The sequence below is a fragment of the Ornithodoros turicata genome, chromosome 1 (genome assembly GCF_037126465.1).
Source record: "Ornithodoros turicata isolate Travis chromosome 1, ASM3712646v1, whole genome shotgun sequence".
NCBI lineage: Eukaryota > Metazoa > Arthropoda > Arachnida > Ixodida > Argasidae > Ornithodoros > Ornithodoros turicata.
The window spans coordinates 96,308,289-96,334,823 of NC_088201.1; the positions used below are offsets into that span (position 1 = coordinate 96,308,289).

The 26,535-nt window shown below is 46.2% G+C and overlaps 1 protein-coding gene and 1 non-coding gene across 2 annotated transcripts in view; one reads left to right on the plus strand and one right to left on the minus strand.

Moving 5' to 3' along the window:
* Window positions 1-9,942: 9,942 nt before the first annotated feature.
* LOC135366787 (uncharacterized) overlaps window positions 9,943-26,535 on the minus strand; it is a 56,886-nt gene continuing 40,293 nt past the window's right edge. Inside the window, exons 2-6 of the mRNA XM_064599704.1 lie at window positions 23,095-23,330; window positions 20,161-20,341; window positions 18,488-18,622; window positions 10,323-10,432; window positions 9,943-10,250 (exon numbers count right to left, since the gene is read on the minus strand). Coding sequence (XP_064455774.1) covers window positions 9,999-10,250; window positions 10,323-10,432; window positions 18,488-18,622; window positions 20,161-20,341; window positions 23,095-23,330 — 914 coding nt within the window. The 3' untranslated portion in view covers window positions 9,943-9,998. The remainder of the gene's footprint in view (window positions 10,251-10,322; window positions 10,433-18,487; window positions 18,623-20,160; window positions 20,342-23,094; window positions 23,331-26,535) is intronic.
* Trnat-ggu (transfer RNA threonine (anticodon GGU)) lies at window positions 19,463-19,536 on the plus strand. Its single transcript has one exon. It is a non-coding gene; the product is annotated as a tRNA-Thr (tRNA).

Genomic DNA, 26,535 nt, shown 5'->3' on the forward strand with positions numbered 1-26,535 from the left:
AAACGGCACATCTGCCGTGTGAAAGATTGCGAATATTAGATATATAACCGGCTACGCTGATACAGAGCTCCTTATTATTGTGGTTGAGAACCATAGGAACAGCCGGCAAATTACGCGGAAGTTTTGGTGTACCGAATATGGGGACAAGAAAAGAGAAACTCCGAGCACATTGGTGGGCTTGCCTGTTTCATGTGGCAGCATGCTGGTCGTCGCGTATCAACGATCATTCCATTCCCTAATCTAGAGGATCTAGCAATCTGAGTAGATGCTGAAATGCGATTGAAGCAGATTGAAGTTCGTGTCTTGTCGCTTTGTTGGAAAACCTGCGTCCAACGACAACTCGCAATAGTGAAAGCGCCGCCAAGTGACCCCAGGACCAAAACGCCCCGATCAAAGTGGCCTAATTACAATCAAATAATGTTATACCCGCAAGACTGACAAGAATTTCATGCTTGAAGCGGTGTTGCATGCAGGGAAAGGTAACGGTAACGGAAACGGTATTGTACCGGAAATAAGTAATGGTAACAGAAACAAAAACTCATATCGCACACTCAGAATACCTGACTAATAAACAGAAACCAAAATAATTTACTGTAATAATTCGGGCAATTGAAATTAATAGAATCCTTTAGAGAGCCAGTTAAATAAATTTATGAAATAAAGCTCAATGAATCGTATTAAAATTAACTGAAGAATTGAGGCTAAAACGAACTATCAAACTGGAGCATATAAGTAAATACTATAAAGGGTGTTTCAGTTAAATCCCCGAGCTAAATAACTCGCGAACCGGTGCACCAATCGAATAACTTTCTTTTTTACAAGTATCTGTCCAATACCGCCTACAAGATGCGCACCACGTGAATGAGCGGGAGGCGCTCATTATTTATATAAAAATGCAAATGAGTTTCGTAAAAAAGCGTAACTTCTAAAGCAGGGCGCTGTCGGTATTAAAATGGGTACTACCCCTTTTGGGACCTTCAGTGGACACCTTTCAGAGAAAAATCTGCCACCGAAGCGGGTCATTTGTTGCAGTAATTAATTGGTTTCGGTTTACGTATTTTTGTCGCGGCTGGTCGCGGCGAAGCGCAAAAAGACGCTCTTTCACTCCCTTATCCATCAATGAATTAAGTCCTTACACCAATGAATTACACCAATGAATTACGTCCTTTTGCGCTTCGCCGCGACCAGCCGAGACAAAAATACGTAAACCGAAACCAATTAATTACTGCAACAAATGACCCGCTTCGGTGGCAGATTTTTCTCTGAAAGGTGTCCACTGAAGGTCCCAAAAGGGGTAGTACCCATTTTAATACCGACAGCGCCCTGCTTTAGAAGTTACGCTTTTTTACGAAACTCATTTGCATTTTTATTTAAATAATGAGCGCCTCCCGCTCATTCACGCGGTGCGCATCTTGTAGGCGGTATTGGACAGATACTTGTAAAAAAGAAAGTTATTCGATTGGTGCACCGGTTCGCGAATTATTTAGCCTGGGGATTTAACTGAAACACCCTGTATAGCAAACAGGAGAAGCAGAGTTCTTATACGCTTATGGTGACTTGCAAGTTGCAATCATGAGTAACATTAGAGAAAACCATGTTAGCGGATATATTTTTGAACATTGCAAACGTATTTTTATTCGCGGTGTATTTAATTTCGCGATTCTAGGGCAGTTCCCTTTCGCAGGATTGACGTCAAGATGTGTTGAAACTGTTCCCATTCCGAGGTCAAGGTGGATTTCCGTGCTGCGACCATCAAATCCATTCATACTGCGTGGTTGATTGAAGCTTTCCGGGAAATCTGTGTATGTGACGCCGCTGCTCGTTTAGGCTTTGTGCAAGGTAGGACAAATGTGACAATAAAAGAATAATACATGTATCGTTCGTACATTTTGCAGTTTTCTGACAAATGAACTGACAGTGTGTCTGCATGGTCAATATATCAAGGCAATGAGTTAGTCTATCAACGTACTATGCCATACTCTTTATTCACGAGTGCATTTTTTCTTCGCGATATTTTAGCCGTCGCGAAATTCCGGAAAATTAGTATATCGCGAATAAAAATACGTTTACTGCAAGTGTTTTGTGCACGGATCCCTAAAGCAATCAAAATAGATTTCAGAATATAATATACCTAGAGGTATTAATGTTTTTGTGACAATCTCACAGCTTATCAAAACGAAGGTAAACGGGGAGTAGAAGAGTGGGGGTGCGGGGCGGTACCGAAAACAGAAACGTAACGGAAATGAAAAACACGATGGTCGTAACGGAAATAGAAACAAACACGGGCCACTAACGGAGGCGGTAACGGAAACGAAAAGCATTCAGTTACCTTTCACTGGCTGCCTGTCCTTTCTCAATCTTTGTTGGGCCCGATTACGAACACCTTCCTGAACATCTTTCTCAAGCATTGTACAAATACCTTAAATAACTCCTTGTGTTGTACACACGTGCCATAGAATGCCAATACCGTACAGGAGGAAACATATTTGAGCAGCATAACTTTTGAGCATGTGATTATTGCTTTTGTAACTATTCAGACGTGCATTTATTACCATTTATACTATGGTATGCGAAGGTATCAGCGTTAGGTATCAGCGAAGGTTTAGTTAACGGGAATGACGTGTACCGCACTGAGGCCCAAATCTGGGATAGTAGTAGTTCCCGGGGGTGTGTGAGTGTGATTGTGTTGGGGGGGGGGGGGGGCAAAATATATCAACATGCAAATTGTCGGCTTTCACCATCCCCTTATGAGGCTGGATCAAACGATATTTATGCAATGCATCTACTCTCAAAATCTGAAACTGGGCAAAAGGGTGCACTGCACGATCACGAAAATTTAAGCCTTGTAGAATACGCAGAACTCTTGTGAATAACTTTTGTGACAATCTCACAGCTTATCAAAACGAAGGTAAACGGGAAGTAGAAGAGTGGGGGTGCGGGGCGGTATCGAAAAGAGAAAAGTAACGGAAATGAAAAACACGATGGTAGTAACGGGCCACTAACGGAGGCGGTAACGGAAACGAAAAACATTCAGTTACCTTTCACTGGCTGCCTGTCCTTTCTCAATCTTTGTTGGGCCCGATTACGAACACCTTCCTAAACATCTTTCTCACGCATTGTACAAATATCTTAAAGGGACTCTGACCAGAAGTTCGACAAATCTTTCGTTTGCATCTATTACGAAGGTATAATATGCCTCCAAGCCACACGTGAAATATTTTGGCTGTGCGCGGCGGCAAAATTTGCCAAACGGGGAGCTGAAAACCGGCTTCGCTTTTCCTCCTCAACTCGCGCAATCGGGACCGAAATCTAGCCTCTTTGTAGTGGACATCCGCCAATTTCCGTGTGTGTGACGAAAGCACGAGGTCCACGTTTCATTGGGCGCCCGGACCGGAAGTTCTGTTGTTAGTGAGTTTGTGAGAGCGCCGGCATCCGTCCGGAAAGCGATCTTCAATATGGCGGTCGAAGGAAGAAAGGCGGAGACTTAGAGCCTGGAACTTCTTTCAGACCTTTCTGCGATCGAGAAGAAAATTCTTCGTGATGAACAGCTCGGTAGGCTTTCGAAACGTCGCCGATGCCGCGAACGCGAGACGAAGTTAGAGCTTTACGAACATCGGTCACAGATGAAGCAAACAGCATGAGTTGCCTGTCTTCGACAGACAGGTAAGCGATATGAGCTTTTTAACGCACACTGTGATCGAACATGTAAACGTTCTCTGAAATTTCGTGTTCTGATATTTAATGCGCACTTGCTGTTCATGGTGCCGGTGTGGCTGGTGTGTCATAATGCCGAAGGAGATCGAATGCTTGTGCTGCAAGGAGCTCGAAAACACTGCCGAATGACTGCAGTATGAGTGCATTACAACCCACGAAGATTTCCAACTTCTATGCTTCAATATGACTGTCCTGAAAGTCGCATATTGAACTCCGTGGGCAGCGCGAACCTATGAGCGACTATATTCACAAGTAAGTCACATGTGTCCTTGTCGAATGATGTTAAGATTTGGGCCCCAAAACTGGTTTGGTCCTGCATTAAAGTCGTTAAAAACTCCAGTACAGGGCGCAGCACATAAAAAAGACTATACAGTACACAACTCTGAACTGGAGAAAACCAATATAGGCAATTTTGAAATTGTCAGTGTGCTGTGTCCCGAGTCACGTTTTTATGTATTGCCCTGTGCATAATGTTTTAGCGTAGGTTTTTAGCGATATTGAGTGTTCTTGATTGTCGATTCAGTGAAAAGTAAAACAATGTTGGTTTCTAAAAGAACACAGCATGTGTAGTACTGTACAGGGTGTGGGCAGGTAAACTGCAGTTGCTCTCAGGTACATGTAGAAATGACACTGCACACGCACTGTACTGTAACCGGTTACCTATTTGCCTAAACTATATTTTATGTACATCTGTGTAGACGATGCAGATACACTGCGTATCGCCAGTTTGCAAGGTGAGTATGGCACAAGCTTGGGAAAAACAAGAGCATGGTCATCCCAGCCTGTGCAGTGAAGAGGGTCGGGCAAGCCTTTCCCACAGAAAATGCCACAGGCTTCAAGTACCTAAGATCCTAACTGGAGGTACCTCTTCGCACAGCTCGTCTATCGCATTTAAAATAATTCAGCATCTGTATTTAGGATGATTTATAGCTCTCAGGATGATGCATGGTTCATGAGTTCAATATGTTGTGTTGAAACACAACACTAGTCCTTTCTAATCAGTCTTGCGGAACGTTGGATGAGCACTCCTTTCGTGACATTGTGTACCATTGCTACAGTGAACAATTTCTTGAGCAAGACTGATGAACGAACGAAAAACAGAGTATGTCTTCCAAATGTGTATGTTCCTTGTAACTTCCATATTTGTTAAGTGACCCATGTTGATGTCCCCCCTCGTGTAATACCTGCGAGGGCCTTTGAGATATAGTATTCATAAACAAATAAATATCAAAACCGGAAAAAGATGTAACACCTATCCTCTCTTTGTGTGAATGATACATAAACATTCTCAGAAGATTTGTACATAGTCACACTTTGCCTCATTTTGCCTAAAGCCTAGTTCCACCTCTTACATCATCTCCACATCTTCAATCTCCAAAGCAGTACAAGGCTAAAGTAATCAGCTACTACATAAAAAGAAGGAGGGGGAGGAAAACAAAAGCTGGTACATCTAAAATTCGAAGAAACCCTGGTGCTTTCACGGGGCTACTCACGGCTCAGTCCTGGATCAGATCCCGATGGAAAACAGCTTTTCTGAGCCTCAGTGATAGATTCCCTTGATTGCACTGACTGTGAGGCACAACTCATTGGCTTGGTGGCAAGTGGGCTTGTGTCTGATAGTACGATTTGGAATAAAGGGAGCAAGGAACATCTCTCTACGGTCTTAAGAAGGATATCAACATTACCTGTCAAGGTACAGCATTTCATGTTGCTTTCAGTAGGTACAACACTCCTCATAGCAGTTACCATTCGTGTTGGGAAAGCATGCTGAAGTTAGCTCAGGCAGTGCATCCAGAACTGTGAATCAGGTTCATAGACAACACCTGGTGAGAGGGACAGCAACTGTGTCCAGTAAAGACTCTCCAGGAATTTTGTGCAGGTTTGGAGGTCACACCTTTTAATAGTGTTGATGGAAAGCAGGGTGTGTGAAACACTGACCTCTGGTAGGTGAATTCTTGTTATTTATAACCAGGTACCCATGTTCTAGTAATCTAGAAAAAGCCTTGTCTCTCTTGGACGAAATTGCTAATAAATCTGAGTGTCTTTTGTGGAAACAGGTTGTAACTGCCTTTCTATCCACCCTTCTTAGTTGCCCTAGCAAAAGCAAATATGTAATGCTGTACACCATATCTGATGCTAGCACACTAATTGCGTTGAGTGTTCTCAGGCTTCTGAAATGGAGCTACCTCGTGCATACGCTGTGCCACGTCGGCAAGAACATAAATCAGACTGCCTTTATTTTTTAAATTGGCCCTTCAATGCTTCATGTGACTGCAAGAATGGCATCCCCTAAACAATAGGCAATGAGAATGATTTCTGCAATGTATTGAGCTTTGTAAAACAACAACTTTATTTGAAAATATATTCCAAAAGCCGGGTGACGACCTCATAATGTAGCGTCCTTTACTGCAAACACCGTTCAACACAACGATTAAAAACAGAGCGTAAACGTTTTGTCGCCTATCCGGGTGGCATCATCAGTACAACAGAGGCCAAAGACGAGTACATCAGCCTATCTAAGAGGGCATCATACACATCCGATAGGGAGCCACGGTTTGTATTACAGGCTGAAGCATCACGCCTGATAAAGCAGGACTCTAAGAACTTCCTAGGGCCCCATCGTTAGTCATGTGCAAAGGTTACTGCACCATCAATATATGTCCCTTAGGACAGCAATGGTAGACTAATTCGGTCCTGGTTAGTTAAGCTAAGCATTAGTAGCCCTGGCAACGTCCCTTGTGTGCTCTTTTAGTCTTGTCCCACTTCTTTTGTCTATCTCGCCAATGTAGGTTGCATCACATTCTATGCACTCAACTTGATATGCACAGTCAAAATGCCTGATGGGCACAGTGCCCTCCAAATAGCGTATGAAATACGTTGGATGAAAGGGATGCGCACCACCGATTTAACTACTTTGATGTTGTTTTTGATTGTTGTAGGGATGATGCCACCTGGATAGGCAATGAAACGTTTACTCTCTTTATCCTTAATTGTTGTGTTAAGCCGGTGTTCTCAGTAAAGGATTTTACATTATGAACTTTGTTTGAATAATGATTAGTGGCGAGATTCATACCCTGGGCCACTACTCTAACAATTGCTTGTGGTAGTGTGGCGAAATGGAATAACGAGCCTTGTAAACAATGTACTTGGCAATATATTTATTTATCTCTCATAGGTTGAAGAACCCAGTGTGGGGTTACATAACGGAGGGGCATGTAATCATACAAGACCGATCACCAAAAGGCCTTGCTTTTGACTAGATTAAAATGTGAAGCGATTGTAACATAACAAATGATGCATGGTGGCGATATGATAGGTTCTCCTCACGAGTTGTCGCCACTGTTGCGGTTAGTTGAGAAACTGCATATCCAGGTAGCAGGATCAAATTTTAATTAGGCTACTTTGGCCAACACGCGAGCATAGAGCACAGTGTCAAAAGCCATTACAAAATAAAAGAATACTACATCTACTTAGACCCAGAAATCAAGACAGTGCAAAATGCTGTGAACGAATTCCACTACGTTAGTTTTGCCTGAATACCCTTTTCTAAAGCCATGCTGGAATTTTAAAAAAGAAATCGACAGACTCAACTTGGTTGACAACATGCTAGTATATGATGTGCTCCATTAGTTTACAGGGAACCCTAAAAAGTGGAGCTGGTTAATAGATAGGAGGATCATAGTTATCACCTCTTCTGAAGACAGGAATCAGCTTGAGACCTATGTCCTCGACTCACACACATACTAAGCGCCTTTCACACAGATTAACGTATATTCGTTCGAGCTCTTTCACTTTCAGATGTTCATCTCTGTTGAGTGGTCTGTCATTCTTGTAATACAGATTGGAATTGAAATGCAGGTGCATAAGGTATGTTCTGAAAGAAAAGTGGTTTTAGTCCTCTTAATGTTTCCGAAAACGAAAACAAACTTCACGGTGACTATTCTTCTGAAATGAGCAATTCCAGGATGACAGCAAAAAATTTATCTCGCCATATCATTATATCCACCTGGCACTTCAATTGAATAATGGCAGTTGAAGATGATGATGATTCAATTTAATGACGCATAAGCAACTCGGGCTATAGTGCGCCAAAACCATGGTAAAACTGTGACTTGAGACTGTGATATAGACAAAAACATGATATGATAAAAATAAGCAATTGAAGAAAAGGCAATTGTTGGCTTTGTGTGACTGATGTCGAGTTTGCCACACTACGTGTTGAATAATAATGTGCGCTGATATGCTATAGCATATAAAGTACAATCATACACACGCTCAATATGTGGTGGATATGTGAAACCAATATACACATACTTACATTTCAAACTTTCTTGAAAAATGCAGTCCAAGTCTGTCGGATTTGCCAGACTCTATACAAAGCCAGTAAGCACAGTGTGGAAAGACTGTTTCATCTTTCGAAAGCGGAGGTGCAGCTACCACGACGCTTCGTCATCTCAATGCTTCGGAGCGGCATAGCCTAGTAAGAAGCCATCAGAAGGATCTCATAAAGATAACTTGGTTGAAAAAGTGCAGGGTTCTGTGGGATACGTAAGAAAGCATACGCGTTACACAACAGCTACGAGAATGATCGACTGCACTTGCATGGTTTTAAGTACGTAGACTTGGAACTGAAAAATAAATGTGCTAACCTTGTTGAAACTACTTTTCCGTCAGGACCACATGAGAGCACACTTGGTTTCTTTAGTTGAAGGTATTGTGGCGACCACCTACCGTCGACGACGACGATGTCTACCGCAACAGCGGGCACGCGCTACGCGCCCGAATAAACAGTTGACCTCTGGGCTTCCTCCTGTGCGGCTGTCTGCTAGCTAGCTCCCACAGTTGGTGACCCGAACGTCAAAGCGCCTCTAAAGCGACTCAAGGCGCCCTTCAGCCCCGCACCTGCCTCCCATCATCGCATCACCCATCTGCGTCTCATGCTGCGTCATCACCACCTTTCTTTCGGAACCTCCCACCCGCCTGCTCCCGCCAGCTCCAGCCAGCTCCTGCTACTGCTGCATCCTGCCCCCACAACATGCAACCTCAGCTGCCGCTGTGTCTGGGCGGGGGAGTATCTGTGGCGACCACCTACCATCGACGACGACGATGTCTACCGCAACAGCGGCCACGCGTTACGCGCCCGAATAAACAGTTGACCTCTGGGCTTCCTCCTGTGTGGCTGTCTGCTAGCTAGCTCCCACAGTATCATCAGGTCTCCATGTTCCTTTGAGATGCAGCAGACAGAATTTCGCTGAGGCGGTGACTGCCGTTGCGGTTCGTCGCTTCGTAGCAGATCAAGAACAGTACACCGCAACGATAGGTGAAACGCTCAGAATATGGCGACCAACTGCAACACCAACCCAATGATCCGAACAAAGAGGATGAACCGGGAGTCACACAAGTTCGCAGTTCGCAAGGTCGGCATCGGCATTCATTACAGCTGACCGGATACGGAAGCATATATGGAACGCCGTGTACAGATTGAAAAGAAAATCGTAGAAACTGTTGCAGGTGATAAATGCAGGGTATATTTTTCTTTTTGAGGCTCTGTAACAAAAACATATTAACGTAGAACTGCCATTTCATGAAGGAAATTGACAGGTATTGCGTGACCACGTGACGCGTTTGAGCCAATTGTGGGTGTTGCGAGTGGCCCCCGTGTTGACGTCATCTTGATGGTGGGCCAGGGTGGATATTCTATATAAACGTATGTTTTCTCGGTTTGACGCTAGGCGTGCTGCACTCGGATGAAGTCGAATGTTTAAAATTCGAGCTTAGAGAAACCGTGGGGTTTTAATGCATGAATTTTCGCATGGAGAGTCCTTGTCGGATGCTTTATCGACTGTAAGTACGCAAGAGCTCCCACAGTTTCTGGTCAGAGTCCCTTTAAATAACTCCTTGTGTTGTACACACGTACCACAGAATGCCAATAATGTAGAGGAAGAAACATATTTGACTATTAACAACCGGCAAAATTGTGGTTACCAAAGGTTAAGGGGGAAATTGTTGTTAAAGTCTTGTTTTTAGGTTTAAAGATTACTGCTTTTGTTTTTGAAGTGTTAACACGCAAACAATTTTTTTCAGTCCAAACTCGAATGTTATCTAAAATGGTGTTCCCATTGAGAACCAAGTCTGACCCTTGTGACGCAGAAATGAGTACAGTTGTGTCGTCTGCATATAACACAACAATAACATAACACACATGTGTACACTGTCTGCTACCACGGCTGATGCTCATAAAACATGGCATATTTCAATTATTTGTGACAGCTTTCGGACGCCTATCACTCATTCGGTTTCGTTTTGTCTTCGTCACGTGTATCTGCCTCATTGGCACTGGGACGACGCGTGATAAGGGGACTCTTGAAGATAGCTGCATGCTCTGAGGGCGACTCATAACCCATATCAGACCGGAAGGCATCCGTTGAGAAGACCTCTCTCTCCGGGGACGACACGGCGTTCCCTTCGGCACTAAGAAGACCAGACGGCGAAGTAACTGCGGTACTGATAGATCCCCATTGGGCTTCGGTACCAATCTGTGGACAAAGAGTTAGGTTAAGCTTGCATGATTAGAGCAAACGTTCGCTGTTAGCAGTCTGGTATCTCACCTTCTTCCTGAGATGCTTCTTGTGAAGGCACCAGTAGATGACCGAAGACCACGTAGCAACGAAGTTCATCGTTCCGATAACCATGAATAGTAGAGCACTGCGTGGCATCACTGAGTATAGAGAGAAGAAGTAAGCTCAAGTGGCGTACAAAAGTAATAGGTGTCTCGAAGTACGAAACTCGTTATAAAGGAGCAGCGGATCACACAATGCGAGAGCTAAGCGAAATTGTTACGGACAGAAGGCACAGGTAGAACTTGTGACGACTAGCAAACAAGGGTTGTGACTATAGGTTTGTCAATCGGGATGTCTCGAATCCCGGGATCCCGGTCAATGTTTGACGTCACGAAGTCACGGGATTTCGTGAGAGCAAATGTGACAGGAAAATCAAACAGCTGTGGGCCATCAGGCACAGAGTCACTCCTTCGTAAGGAAATGTCACTTTCTATGACTGGAGGTGGCAGAGGCCCGCTGCCTACACGTACGTACAGATATTTGTTGACTGTCGTTTCTTCCAGCACAGAAGTTGAACGGGCCTTCACACACCTCACACGCCGTCCGCCGGTCGTGTCCCATGCCCACTTCCCTCTGCACCATGCAGCGGAAGATCACCAAGGCGGCCGTCGTACTGCCCTTGAGGAGCTACAGGACGACTTGCGAAATATAATGTCCCTTCTGGCGTCTGTGGCAGCGCAGGTGGCCGCAGCGTTACGCGTCGCCGCAGTCGGTCAATATCTCCACGCGAGATCCGTCGTTGTTCATCGCCGGCGCCGGAAGAAAACCGACGGAGTGCTGTTGGTTTCACTGGCAGTTCAGCGCAAGAGGCCGTAGATGTCAATCACGCTGCGCCTGGCCGGAGAACCGCCCCGGGGATCATTAATGGCGGCGTGCGCATCCCCATCAACCCACAGCAGCGGCAACCGCCTTCTCTACGTCTCCGATAGAACATCCCGACGCCGTTCCTCGGTCGACACAGGAGCGGAAGTCAGTTTAATCCCTGCTACTCGATCGGAAGGGTTACGGCAACCCACCTACCACCGCGCAGCTGCAAACGTTCGGTGACTTTGACTCTTGGACTTCGACGCTCCTTTCCGTGGGTGTTCAAAACTGCTGCACTTGAAGACAACATACTGGGCCCGGATTTTCTGCACCACTTCGGTTTGATCATCAGCCTCGGTCGCAAAGCCATCGTGGACTCGAAGACGAGCTTGCGAACACCCGGGCATCCCTGAATCGTTCGACAGCCTCCACCAGCCGTCACCATCTCGTCGCTGCAGTCGCCTTTTGCTGCTGTCCTCAGCGAATTCTATGAACGATATGGTTCATCACATTCAAACAACTGGTCCCCCAGTACAGTTTCGACCCCGTCGGCTTGCGCCCGAAAAATTCAATGTCGCTCAAACTGAGTTCCAGCACATGCTTGACATTGGTATTGCTAGACCGTCTCAAAGTGACTGGGCCTCGCCTTTACATATGATCCCTAAGAAAACGGGTGATAGGAGACCTTGTGGCGACTACAAGGCACTCAGTGCGGTCACCAAATCGGATCGATGTCCATTTCCCAACATTCAGGACTTTACCATGAATTTGGCCGGAGCTGGTCTATTCAGTAAGCTAGATCTGGTGAAAGCGGATCACCGTGGCTGCCGAAGACGTTCCCAAGATTGCCATCACGAAGCCTTTCGTGGATGGCCTTTGGCTTACCTGGATGACATCCTCGTTGCCAATGAAACTCAGGAGCAGCACGCGCAACACCTCCGCCAGGTTTTCGCACGATTGCAACAGCACGGCATCGTGATCAACGCCCAGATGTGCGAATAAGGCAAGCTTTCGCTGGAGTAAGAGGGCATCAGATCTCGAATTAAAAACAATTAAAAACCCCCAGTGCTGGGTAGGACAAGGACAGAGGATAAAAGGACAAGGACCGGCACTGAACTGCAACCAAGTTAAGTTTTTTTTTTCGAGCAAACCAGTGACACCCCTCTCACCCCGAATAAACTTCACTTGGTTGCAGTTCAGTGCCGGTCCTTGTCCTTTTATCCTCTGTCCTTGTCCTACCCAGCACTGGGGGTTTTTAATTGTTTTTAATTCAATATGAACCAACCAGCCCAAACGCTTACTCTACTACATCAGATCTCCGCCGACGGAATCTTCCCCCTTCCACAAAAAGTTCTGGCGATACAACAGCCTCTGCCAGCGTCTGTCCGCCAGCTACCACGTTTCCTTGACTCCGTCAGCTTTTACAGACGCTTTGTTCGATCTTGCGCGGAACTTCTTCGACCATTCGAAGAATTGCTCTAGACCAAACCAGCATCCTCATCTTCGGCACCCTTACGCTGGGGCGACGACCTGCGAGCCTCTTTCAACTCCGTCAAGGACGCCTTGCCTTCAGCTAGAATGCTTAGTCACCCCCGGCACGACGCTCCTACGTCCCTTGTTGTTGACGCCTCGGACAACCCTGTTGGCGCGGCTCTACAGCAAGAGGTCGATGGCTCACATGTGCCGCTCGCGTTTTTCTCACGCAAGTTCAGCGCCACGGAGTCGAAGTACAGTGCTTTCGGGGAGGAACTTTTCGCGGCGTATTCTGCGGCGCGCCATATTCGTCATTTGTTGGAGGCCAGAAGTTTTACTTTCACCGACCATAACCCGCTTGTCGGCGCTTTCGCATCCTCTAGCACGATGTACAGCCCTCGCGAGATTGCCACTTCGCTTATATCTCGAAATTTACCACCGACATCCGTCGCATCAAAGGACTCAGCAACGCTGTCGCGGACGCGTTGAGTCGTGTTCACGCTGTGGAGTGACAGTCCTCAGTTCCGTCACCATCCCCCAAGCACTATCTGAAGACACTGAGATCGCCCACCTTCGTACCGGCCATTCGACAAGCCCCATGCTTCAGAATTTGTCCTTGCATGTCTACCCGCGGCCCGTTCTTTGCCACATGACCAATGCTGAGCCTCCTTCAGTAGTTCCGGCCGCCTTGCGTAAGTCTGTGTTTTACTCCCTCCTTGGCCTCGCGCACCGTGGAGTCCGCGCCTAGACGGCATTGACCCTTCAACGGTTTGTCTTGCACATTTTTGCCTCCCAATGCCAGGTTTAGCAAGGTCCACCTCAACATTGTCTGGCCTTTACCCTTATAGCAGGGGCACCGTTACCTGTTGACGTCTGTCGACAGGTTCACCCGCTGCCCCGAAGCCTGTCCCATGACTGCAGAGACCGTTGCGCGTACATTCTTGTCCATCTGAACTTCGTCCTTCGGCGTCCCAGAAGAAGTCGTTATGGACAGGGGCCCACAATTTGAGAGGCACCACTTCGAAGCTTTCCTGCGACTCCTGGGGTCGAGAGCATACGCACCTCCGCGTACCATCCAGCTTGCAACGGCCTGGTGGAGCGTTTCCACCGCCACCTCAAGCAGGTCATCATGGCTAACGGTGACCGTGCGAATTAGACCGAGAACCTACCATCCATTCTCTTGGGCATTCGGGCGGCAGTTAAAGTCGGCCTTGACTGTTCGTCGGCGGAGCTGGTTTACAGGACCCCACTTCGCCTGCCCGCCGACGTCTTTGCACCTCCATCTTTCACTTGCACGGACCAATCTGCTTTCGTCGCCCGCCTGAAACAAGCCTTTGCCACGCTTCAGTTGACTCCGACCCGAGCCGTAGCATCACGTTTTTTTCCGGACGGACCGCCTTCTTCGCTCGCTCGAGCCTCCGTATTCCGGGTCTTACAAGGTCCAGCGCCGTTCACGCAAAACCTTGGTCATCGACGTCCGCGGCCGGCCGGAATCTGTCTCCATCGACAGGCTAAAGCCTGCTTTCATGGACAACGCTCGGAGTGTTGGGCACGGCATGTCGCAAGGAATGTGTCGCTTCAAGACCTTTGCTTTTGCCTTGCAGTTCACCGCATCTGTCACTTATCCACTTTTCTGCGGACTGGATTTAATCAGTGCTCCCCCTGCTTGTGCGAACTTCACCACCTGAGATAATACTGGTTTTCCTTCACGATGCTCCCAGCAGCAAGTTCGCCTTGTGTGGATCATCCTCTCACGTGGCGCATTCAACGGGAACAGTGTACACAGCGCCAGAAGAGTCTTCTATAAAAGAGCACTTTTTGCGTGATTACTTCAATGGTGGGCACGGGATGTCGCAAGGAATGTGTCGCTTCAAGACCTTTGCTTTTGCCTTGCAGGTTAGTACATGTACTGTCACTTTCAGTTCAGTTAGAAGCAATTACTTATGTATAGTTGTCTTGCCGTGCCCACGCAGGATGTTCTCGTTGGTCTGTGATCGCAAACGTGTCATTGCTAATATTCTGTTGATGTCTGGTGATGTTGAAACAAATCCCGGTCCAACGAATACTGAACTTTTGGCTAAGGTGCTCGAAAACCAAGAGGCTGATCGAAAATTGCTCTTGTCGATTCAGACATGTTTATCAGAAGCCGAAAAGACACTCGCAAGCCTGACTAACAGAATGACGTCAATTGAGCAGAAGGTGTCCGAGCTCGAATGTTTAAAGGTTTCTATTTCCGAGAGCTCTAGCAAAATGGGTTTTCTTGAGTCAACTCTTAACTCATTGATCCTGAGAGCCGATGATTTAGAGGGCCGGTCTAGACGAAACAACCTTCTTATCTATGGCATACACGAAGATGCTTCTGAGTCTTCTGATAGTCTGCTCCAGTTTGTCAGAGACAAGTTTTTCCGTGACATTCTTAACACAAGTATTGGTAGCATTGAGCGCGTCCACCGGATCGGAAAAAAGCGTGGTGTGAATCCTCGTCCCACGATTGTCAGATTCTATAATTTTTCTGAAAAGGTGGAAGTCTTACGTAACTGTGGTCGGCTTAAGGGGACACACTACTCAGTCAAAGAAGATTACACTAAACGTGTTCAGCTCATTCGTAAGAAGCTGTGGGAAAGTGCTTCAGTTGAACGGTCTAATGGTCAGAAAGTTCGCCTTGTTTTTGATAAGTTGGTTATTAACAATCAGCTTTTTACTTGGAACAAGGAAGCCAATCAGAGAGCCCTGATCAACACCGACCATTCCATGGATTCCACTAATGCGGAAACACAGATCACCGGATCAAAGTCTAAGCTCCTAAGTAACGTGACTAGTGCCGCTAAAGATGTTGCCACGCCATGACACCACATTAAAAACCCATATGTGCTCTTTGGTAACATTCGCAGTGTTATCAATAAAACAGATCGTTTGTGTTCTTTGATCGAGGATTCTGGTGCTGACATTGTGGCCCTTACTGGGAGTTGGCTACGTCCGGAAATTTTTGATAGCGAGCTACCTGCCGGTTTTTCTTATCTTCGCTGTGATCGTCCTAATCGCAGAGGTGGTGGAGTACTACTGGCTGTCAGGGACTGTATCCCCCCCTTTCTTCAGTTACTGTTAATTCAAACCTCGAAATGTGTTGGGCCACTGTCTCCTGGGCCCGTGCTAAGATACTCCTAGGAGTTTGCTATCGCCCACCTGATCTTAGCTCCTTTGTGTGTGAATTGCATAGTGTAGTGTCTAGTCTAATTGAGCGTTTTCCGTCATTCTCCGTATTACTGCTTGGTGATTTCAACTTTCCGGCTAGTACGTGGTCCCGGGAGCGTTGTCATGTGAGGTTACCGCCTGCTGAGCGTGATTTTCTAAATACATGTCTCACTTTTAACCTTGAGCAATTAGTTAAGGTCCCAACAAGGGTATCTCTTACTTCATCTAGTATCCTTGACCTTGTCCTGTGTTCGGCGCCCAGCCTTATTTCCCCACTTTCTGTGTTCGATGGCTCTAGTGATAATAAATTTGTCTTTTTCGATTCCCGTTACTCTACCTCGGATGCGCAGTCGTAGAAAGCCTCTTAAAAACTATAGAGCTGGCAACTTTTCAGCGATGAATACTACACTGCCATCCTTCTTTGATGTGTTTGTTGCCGACTTCCACTTGAGGACCGTGGAGCAAAACTGGTGTCTTTTTAAGGCGAAACTTAAGGAACTGGAGGATGATACCTACGTTCTATGTCACTTGTCCTACGGTCCCTTAGTTTACTTCCAATCTGAAGCGTCTTCGCTCAAAAAAGAAACGTTTATTTCTGCAAGCCAGATTTTCTGGGTCTCCCCTCGCGTGGGAAAAATATCAGACTGCCGAGAGAAAATTCAAAGACTGCGTACGTGAGGCCAAGTCAATTTTCTATCGTTGCACACTTCCCTCCCTACTTAGGAATCAGCCTCGTAAGTTCTGGCAGCTGATTTCGCCTCCTGTCGAGACTGGCTTATGTTTACACGATGTCTCTGGTTCGCCTGTGGGGAGAAACGATTGCTCGACGGTCCTCAACCAATACTTTGTGTCAGTATTCACTAGGGAATCAGCTGTGAATGTACCTACACCTCCTTTGTACAATGTCCCACCTATGGAGGGGATTGACATTAGCTACAGTGGCGTACTTCAGTTAATTGAAAATTGTAAGCTGTCTTCTTCTTGTGGTGTTGATGGAATTACGTCCAAACTGTTAAAAAGTACCCAACATATATCCGCAAAATACTTAACGTTAATATTATCGCAGTCTCTTTTCACTGGTGACATACCTCTGATTGCTAAGGTCATCCCAGTGTTTAAGTCAGGTAACAAAGCTGACCCCAGAAACTATTAGCCTATGTCTCTAACTTGTTTGCATTACAAATCCCTGGAACACATTATAGTGTCACATTTAACTTCCTTTCTTGAGGCGAACAACTTTTTCTTTCCTCTGCAGCATGGGTTTCGTCGTGGTTATTCTTGTGAAACTCAGTTGGCTGGACTGACCCATGACATATTTAGTTTTCTTGACCAGGGTTGCCAGGTGGACGCTGTCTTTTTGGATTTTGCGAAGGCTTTTGATCGGGTGCCCCACGTCCGTCTTTTTGCAAAATTATCTTAACTCAATATCGACCCCTTCGTTCTCTCGTGGATTCAGAATTTCTTAAGCGGCAGGCCACAGTTTGTGACAGCCAACGAGACAGCGTCTTCACTGGCACCTGTATCCTCGGGAATCCCTCAGCGTTCGTTGATAGGCCCTCTTTTATTTCTCATTTTCATTAATGACATCTGTAACTTCTTCTGTCCGTCTTTTCGCGGACGATTGCGTCATCTACCGTAAAGTATGTTCCACCCTTGACTGTGTTACATTCCAACAGGACCTTGAACGTATATCATCTTGGTGCTCGGCATGGTTACTACCTGTCAATACTGATAAATGTAAAGTTCTCTCCTTCTCACGGTCCTTTCCTCTAATTTCAAGTTACTACTTCGGCCATGTAGCACCTTCCCCGCCATGTAGCACTTTTCACTAATCATCCCCAGTTTCAGGCGGCCATCACCAATTTCTCATCTCGTCCCTGACTCTTCTTTACGTTCTTTTTCGTTTCTTTTTTTCGCACTGTTGTTCCCAGGATCTATATGTGTACATCCTTGCTGGTTTTTTGCATCATCTCTTGATGACTTTAGTGTTGTATTTCCTTTTTTTTTAATATATCTGACGTTTCTTTTGTTGCTTGCCGATCATGTTAATTACTTTTTTGAGTTTTTACTGTCGGCCGACTCCTCCGTTATGTTGTACCCGTTTTGGTCTTTAACGTATTCTAAATAAATAAATATTCTACACCCGTGCCGGTCAAGCACGTCACCTGGACCGACTACGTACCCCATGCGCTCTTTGGTCCGGAGCGGTGTTAACCTTTCCGTACCGACGGTACTCTGAGCTGGGAGGTAGCTGTGGTGACTGCCGACGACGAAGTCGGTCAGCTGGCGCCGCCCACGCAGCTCGCCTCAGCGCGCGTGAACATGCCGAATAAATGCATTCGTTCGTTATCGGACTTGCTGGTCGGACCCGTGTCCCTTTACCTCTTTCTGGGAAAACCTCCCGCACACTTCGGAATTCGGGGGTTGTTATCCACCTTGTTTCACGAGTTTCTGAGATAGGTGGCGTAAAGCAAAAAATGAATTACTCGTTTTGCTTCGCGTCTCACTTTGTCCTGCCTTACCCTAAACGACGAGGTTGTTAGAAAATCAGCGCTATACAACGTGTTCCTCATTGTGCCCTTCATTTAGTATCGCTTGTCTACTGCCCCTGAAAGAGCAAGGTCGCCACTTGCACGCCTTCGGATATGCAGCGATTAATGTGTGCTATTCGGATTCAGACTCACAGCATGCAGAACTTCCGAAATGTGACTCGTCGCTATTGTCGCCGCAGTTGTTGACTCCGTCACACGTGTAGCGGAAGAAGATGCAGCGGTTGTTGTCGCAGCGAAATCCACGGTCAGGACACTTCCCGTCTATCGCTGCGTGGAATGAAAATATAATGCTGATGTATTTGTCTCGATTTCCAAGCAGAGTGTTTCAGTTGGGAAAAACTTTCCTACGAAGAAAAGAAGAAAAAGCTGAGGCTGCCATTTCAACCATTCACGACGGTCCTATCGACGCCAACCCGAGCTTTCGCCCTCCAGCCAGTTTCTGACTTATATTCCCCGTGGCCTACGGTTTTGACCACTTCAGTAAACGTTTGCCTCATGCTTGCCGCCTGCCTCATCCTTTACAGTTCTTCACAACTGGTGGCCTAAACCTGATAAAAACTGCACCGTTGACCTTCACGGACGCCACGAGAACATCTCCATCGATCGCCTGAAACCAGCTCAACTTGACGGCCTCCCTGACACCCGCAGTAATCTCGGATTTGCGTGTAGAAAATGTGACTTTATGCGGGCCGCGCTTAAAGTGCGTGTGCATCCGCATTGGCGCTGCGGGAACCGCGCTATACCCGCGTTCATGCTTTTTCGCGAAATAGGCGCGCAAAAGGCCGGACTTCCAGTCCGTTCTATAATAATGAAATTATGAAAGAAGGAAGTCACTAAAGAGGTTAGCCAGCTCTAGGACTCGAACCCACATCATCTGGATTAGCGTTCCAGAGCTCTTACCAATTGAGTTAAGCTAACACGCCTCTCCAGTGATTTCCAAGGGTGCCGCATTTGAAGGAACATACACATGCACTCCCTCACTCCCTAACCTTTCACGCTTACATGTTTTCTCATTCGCACACACATTCACACGACGGGGTGACGCAAGCGGCATCTGTTGAACATGAAGCGAATTGATGTTCTGAGGCTGGAACGCATAGAAGGCGAGTTAGCTTAGCTCAGTTGGTAAGAGCCCTGGACCGGTAATCCAGAAGATGTGGGTTCGAGTCCCACAGCTGGCTACTCTCTTCAGTGACTTCCTTCTTTCATAATTAATTTCTTAGGCACTGGAGGCTGTAGTTGTACTGTCCCTTCTATGTGTTCCAGCCTCAGAACATCAATTCCCTTCCCTTCGTTTTACGATGATTGGATTACCTTCTTTCAACAATTATGTATATTCTGCATTTGATCTACCAAATGTGGAGTGCAGTTCAACGTCTATAAACGCTTTCCTTCTTCGCGCTTCAGTACTCTAACTTGTGCGACTCGGCTGCACGCCCCTGTAGTGCGTGTCTGCGGATATACCCGCAAGTGCGGGTGGGCGTAGCTCCACCAAACCTCATGCGGGTGCGGTCGCGAATTTGATAGCAGCGCATACGTCTATCAATAATGTATTCGCGACACACTCATTTCAATGGGACAAAGTATTATAAACACATGGTATGTTCTCACGTGGGAAACAAAGGCGCACTGTTCCACGCTTCGTAGTATATGATCTCCAAGGACAGTATTTGATAGAGCGAGACGTATCCCAGGCGTTGTATAACAGGTCTCATCAAATTTCCTTCTCTTGCATTTCGTAATCACAACGAGCAACGACACCAAGAAGCAAAAAAGCAGTCGAAAACTTCAATGTGAAGTCCTACCGTCCGTGTAGCTGGTGACAACGAGTCGCAAGATGTTTTCCTCAATGAAGACCGACACTGGAGTCCCAGTGACAAGGCTTATCCGGACTAACCGACCAGCAGTCCAGTGCACGTTGTCCTCCTCCGTAACCTTACCGCACCGTATTCCATTTTTGCCCACAGAAGGATAGTCGTTTCCTGCCTGCGAAAATATGTGAGGGCACGAAATAATTTCAGCGATGACAGGCGAAAATAGAAGAACTCTGGCCGCAAAGCGTCAGGCACCGTCACAAGGCGTCCCGTTCACCCCGTGCTATTACCTTTAACGTAGATTACTTTTTACGAGGGACTAACACGGCGAAGAAACATTCGAGAGGGCATCTCTCACACCAGCTACTAGAGGTACTCTTGCACCTCGTCACAAAATAATGTGATTGGACAGTTGTTCCGTGGTCGCTCTACCAGCGAAGAGTCATCCAGCATAGCTAGGGTTACCGCGTGTTTCCCCGTGTGGAATCTAAATCATCCACGGCCATTATGAATACCTTAGCTATCACTTGTAAGGTCGTTCAATCACCAAGTCGTATTAACCGCGTCTCCTCTTGGAAATCTACGTGTTTATGTGTGGTCCTTTTCTATGTCTATACGCACCTGTGAACTGGTCCATCATCTATGAAAGCAAATAATGTTTGAACAGAATGGCGTAAATGCAGGCTAGCTGGTGGATAAATTCCATGATAAGGCAAGCCTGAGCGATGGGCAAGACACGTAAACAAACACAAACACCAAGGCTCAAAACAGTTAGCACAGTTGAACAGTTAGCATTTCGTTCTCCATGTATACAGGATAAGTAGAACACACACATTCCCCATATTTGAACATGTATTAGCTTAGACAATTTAAAAATTAATGTAAAAACGCAGTTTATGTGTAACGATTTTGACAACTACGCCAGGAGTGGGAAATGTACCCGAATTTTACAGATGACACACTTATGGTATCTTCCTCTAGGGGCACCATGGTATCTTCCTCTAGGGGCACCAATGTCCTAAGCCAGAGCACTCCGAGTTGGAGGAAGAAAAAAGATGGAAGAAAGAAACAACTGCCGAAGCTGTTGTCAGAGCACTCCGTCTTGACCAGTCGAAGATAGAGGGCGCGCTCCAGAGCGCTCTAGAGCGATCGGTGACGGCCAGTCGAAGTTGCTATTAGACTCTGCCTTATGATTGACTGAATATTAATAATTTTGCCGATAATCACTCTCGATGCCCTTGCGATGAGGCTTCGCGCTATTCTCAGGACTTCGTTTCTTTTTTTTTTTCTAAAATTTTTGTTTACTATGATACTTGTGATCAGAATATAAAGTGAGATACACAGGAAAAAAAGAGAAATATGTTTTGTGTGTGGGTCCTAGCGTTGCAATGTGTCCCGAAGTCATCTCCGCTTGCAGAACAGTTGTACCTAAAGTATGTCAACTATATGCTTTCGCCTTTGCATGCTTTTCATTCCAATGAATGTTCAATATTGATGTTTTGCCTGTGTCATGTGATCTCAGCACCACACGCAGCCGCATAAGGAAGCGTAATAAGGCCGCCTTGCATTGGAAAAAAAAAAAACATGTGATGGCAAAGCATTACCTGATGCGAACACGTTATTGAGTACTGTGACACTTTCGTTCAAATGATCGACCAGTCGCTTGTTGGAGCCTCTTGGAACATCTGCGCCCTCTGTTTGCCTTTTTGTACTCGCGTCGTCTGCTATGGACTGGTGTTTAGGCGGGACGAGTAAGTGAACGACCTGCTTTTCGCCTACTGCTTTGAACAAAAGTTCAATAACAGGTGATCCGCGCGGATACGTGGACCGCGTTGTATCATTCCTGGATGTGTCCAACCGTGCACGCTCGACGATGGCCGTTCTGTATCATGGAATTCCAAAAGACACTATGTGAAAGGGAGAGTGCCCTGAGGGTTGCAAGCGTGGTGTCCTCAGCAGATGGCACATTGAGTCGCGTTAGTCTTGCTAGAGGACAGTCGGCAACGCACGGCGAAGCTATCTTTCACGACTATTATGTTGCTGAAGCTTTCAGAGTTTTCAGAAGAACGTACAATCTCTACAAGTTTACTTTTCAGCCTTTAATCAGCTGGAGCATGGTGAAACACGTAGCCGACACGGACAGGACACGGACGGAAAGAGACAGCGTTACAGGAGCAACAGGTTTAATGGACGCAAAACACACAACGACTACACTGGCGAGTCTCTACCAGGTAAAGCAATTTCGCCAGGGGAAATGGCGACAGACCGTTGGTGCACGTTATTGTTTAACAACTCAATAAGCGCCGCTTCAACTAGTTCCCTCCCGTCCCCCGCCTGGAAGGATGATTCCACCTGACTGGGTGTTATTGTCCAAATCCGGCTGACAATTGGGACAAGAGCTCACGAAATCCTTTAGGAAAAGGTGTGCGTCGGCCGAAAGACGCTCCAATCTAGCTTCGTGGGTGACCACTGTCACCCTTTCTCCTACCGAGGTTGCTCCTGTTGCAAGAGACTTGTAAGTGTAGTCGTTGTGTGTTTGACGTCCAACAAACCGGTTGCTAGCGTAACGCAGTCCGTATCCGTTCGCGTCTTCAAGTTGGTTTACCATGTCATCAGTGGGTCAGTTGCGTGTCCGAACTCGGCCGAGGACGCCTCCAGCTTGGTTGCAGGGCACAAGTTGCCTAGACACGCAGTCTTCCGCGAGAGACATTAAATACGGTGTGCCATGTGTTCAGATTTCAGTACATGTGGTGAGCAAAATTAATCCACACACCGACCACTGTGGCGTCGCTCATGATCACAGTTCTCTCGCGACGTAAAGCCGCGGATTAGTTGCTTTGCCATGATTAATTTTATCATATTGAGATTCAACAGTCATTTAAGCGTCCTGCATTATAACAGTTCGTACGAGTTCCCTGCACTCACACGGACGTAGTCGATGCAGGTCTCATTGAATAATCCCTTCCGCAAGTTCATCTGCTCGGCAGTTACAATAAACCCGGTGTTGCCAGCGGAGGATATTTCATATCCGCATACACCTTTATGAAGACTCCTCATCCTCTGTTGAGTGGCCCACACAATCGCAGACGACGGAAAAGACGATGTGTTCTGCAAGACCCCTCTCGCGCTGTCTGTTCCGGAGCAGAATTCGTTCAAACTCACTGCAAGAAAAGTCATTTTACCTCCAACGTGATTCAAAAATGAAATATTACTGTCATGCGCTATTTTTTTTTTTTCATATAGAATCGACTGTACCAGCGCCGGGAGCATGTAAAGACCATTCCCAAACACGGCTAGAAAATGTGCTCATTCTTATATTTTTGCTCAAACAGGATGTACTGCCTTAAAGGGACAACCGCATCCGTCCTGGTCGATTCCAAGTCTATAGTGTCGTTGAATTAGTAGTGGTGGTTACGACAGGAGCATGACCATGTATTACCGATTTCGGTTGACTGGTAACTTGTGTCGCCGTGGTTAACTAACCCCGCCGTGTTGTTCGTAGATTCTCGGTAGGAATATAACAGTTCAAAAAGCATGCTATCTTAGCCTAAGTCATTGTCATTGAAATTATTCACTACCAGTCACTAGAGACCAATACAAGTTAAAAACAGCGAACCACGCTTCGTGGTATCGCGAAGTGATTCACTCGGCAGACGCATACATATCGCAGAATTCAATTTTGAAAATCGCGACTGCGCGCAACGGCGGCAATGTCCCCAACTAGCCGCTAGGGTGGTTCTGACGTCACCACGGTGCAACCCCCTATTTCGTTTGCTTGTTTGGAGAAGCGTCGTCTGCTACATAGCGAGAGAACTGGGAGTAGAAACGAAAAAGAAAAAAAATGTGCCGGCCCCGATTGGAGCGCGGTCTCTCTTGTAACCCTGATGACATCACAATCCTCCTCCTCGTTTCGACCTGCGGAGTGAGTCGAGCGGGAACGCGCGCGTCGATGTTCGAGGGCGTTTTATTAAAAAAATACTGCGTATACAGAGAATTTTTTTGGTGTTAGTTGTCACGTCAAGTTACATCCTTTCGTAATTCGCTTGAAACAGAAAATCTTTTGGATCGCTTTCTGGGCTCCTCTAAAACGCCCATTAGATCAGTGTAACCCAAAAGAACACTGTTCCAAAGGGAGCATTCTACAGAAAGTACCTTTTCAGGGGTGTATTCCATTCAAATTACCCAGGAGAAAAGGTTGCTCCTGGAGGCATAATGCAAGCTCGGCGGAATGTTGTTTCTGGTTAGCGTCGGACGGGGTGTACCCTGTTACCGACTCTTAATAATAAACATTTGAAATCCACGCTAAGAAATCCACCCTTCAAAATCCATCCCTTTGAAATCCACGCTGTCAAAATAAATCACATTGGGTCTATGCAGTCCAGTGTTTTGCATGGTTTCACGTGAGAAAATCAGTGTTTAAGAGGGCCACACTGCAGAATAACGAGTCTTTATGCAATTCTGTGTCGTATTCAGCATGTATCCCTCAATTATTCATTAATTTAATCAAGTTATAGGCGTAAAGAAGTACGCGTATGAATACTGGGAAAACAATGCTTCGGCTACCATTGGGAACGAGGCTATCTGTGAAAATGGAGTAATGACGGAGGGGTATGGTCGTATGGTGTTGCGGATGTGCTGCATAAAAAGGATAATCACTGCAAGCTCTAATAAAGCATTTTTCTTCTGCCGATTTCGTCAGGTATTTCAGACGTGTTACGACTTGGTGTGCTAACACGCGTGCAGCTCATGAATGAATTCATGGGTGAAGTGGCATTGATGCATTGATCGTAGCTGTTTTGGACAGGTAATCGGGTAGTGAAAATGCCCAGGATGAGCAACATATGAGCAACGCAAAAGTGCTCTGTCAACCATTTGTCATGGCGGTAATCACGTAAATGTCTCATGCTTTCCACGGCGTCAGCCTCTGAAGAACCGTGAACGTTATGTTTGATAAGAGTCGCGAAAAGTGGTTCAGCAAGGTAAAACTGTGCAGAGAACACCGTCATAGGATGGAGGTGTTTAATTAGATCACAGTGACAGATAGCAAACCCTATAGGAAAACTGTCTAATGGTCCATCAGAAAGTTTTGATGGTACCTGATGGTCCCATCATGATGGTCACATCTGATGGTCCTGATGGACCCACCTGATGGTCCCATCAAGACCAGTTGGTGGGTCCTGATGGAAGTATATACCTCCTTCAGAGCGTCTCGATGGAGTCTTGATGGGCACCACACCCCATCTGGTGGGCACCACACCCCATTATGGGGTGTGGTGCCGACTTGATGACCGTGAAGCGCCATCAGGAAAGTCCTGATGGAAGTCAAAGACCGACGGGAGAATCTGATGGGAGCACGCCGTGCATGTTTTTGCATGCTTAATCGTTCATGAAGAGACATACTTGGTACAAGGGTTTATTTATGCACAGTCCACAGCCCCACATTGCGCACGTGCATATATGCAGGGTGATTCACGAATGGCAGACCGGAGCGCGCCTTGCAATGAGAGCATTAAACGGAAACCGGAGGGCTCCTCTGTGGTACTTCAGTAATAAACGGGTGCTACGTCAAAAGCAGCACCTGTTTGTTAGTCAACTAACACAAAGCTTGCCTCTACAGCTTTTTCCGGCGTTATTAATCCTCTTGTCGAACATTTTAATCCTTTTATCATGACATTTAATCCATTTGCCATCAGAATTAATCCTCCTTTCATTATTTTTAATCCTCATTTCACATAATTTAATCCGTTTCTCATGCAATTTAATGCAAGTGACTATGTGCGGGCTACATGACTTTTTTGTTTGTATTTTGGGACAATTCACATGTGTACGCATATTGCACATGCTTTTCACTAATATTGTGGGTTTCTGCACCATAACGGGATGCTGTGGGACTGTCAATCTGGATTACGGTGCTGTGGGACTATTCCCATATCTACGAGTATTACCCATGGTTTTCATTAAAAACGTGGGTTTCTGCATTGTAATGGGATACTGTCGGACTCTGTATATGGATTACGATATTGTGGGATTATTCCCAGGTGGACGAATATTACCCATGCTTTTCATTAGATATGCGGGTTTCTGCCCTGTAATGTGGGACTGTCGATCTTCATTACGATATCCTGGGACTATAAGCAAGTCTACGGTTATTCCCAGTGCTTTCCATTAAAACGCGTTTTTTGCACTGTAATGGAATACTGTGGGACCGTCAATCTTCATTGCGATATTGTGGGACTATTTCCATGTCTATGGGTATTACCCCATGCTTTTCATTCAAAACGCAGGTTTCTGGAGTATAACGGGATAATGTGGGATTGTCTGTCTGGTTTAGGATATTGTGGAACTATTCCCATGTGTGCGGGTATT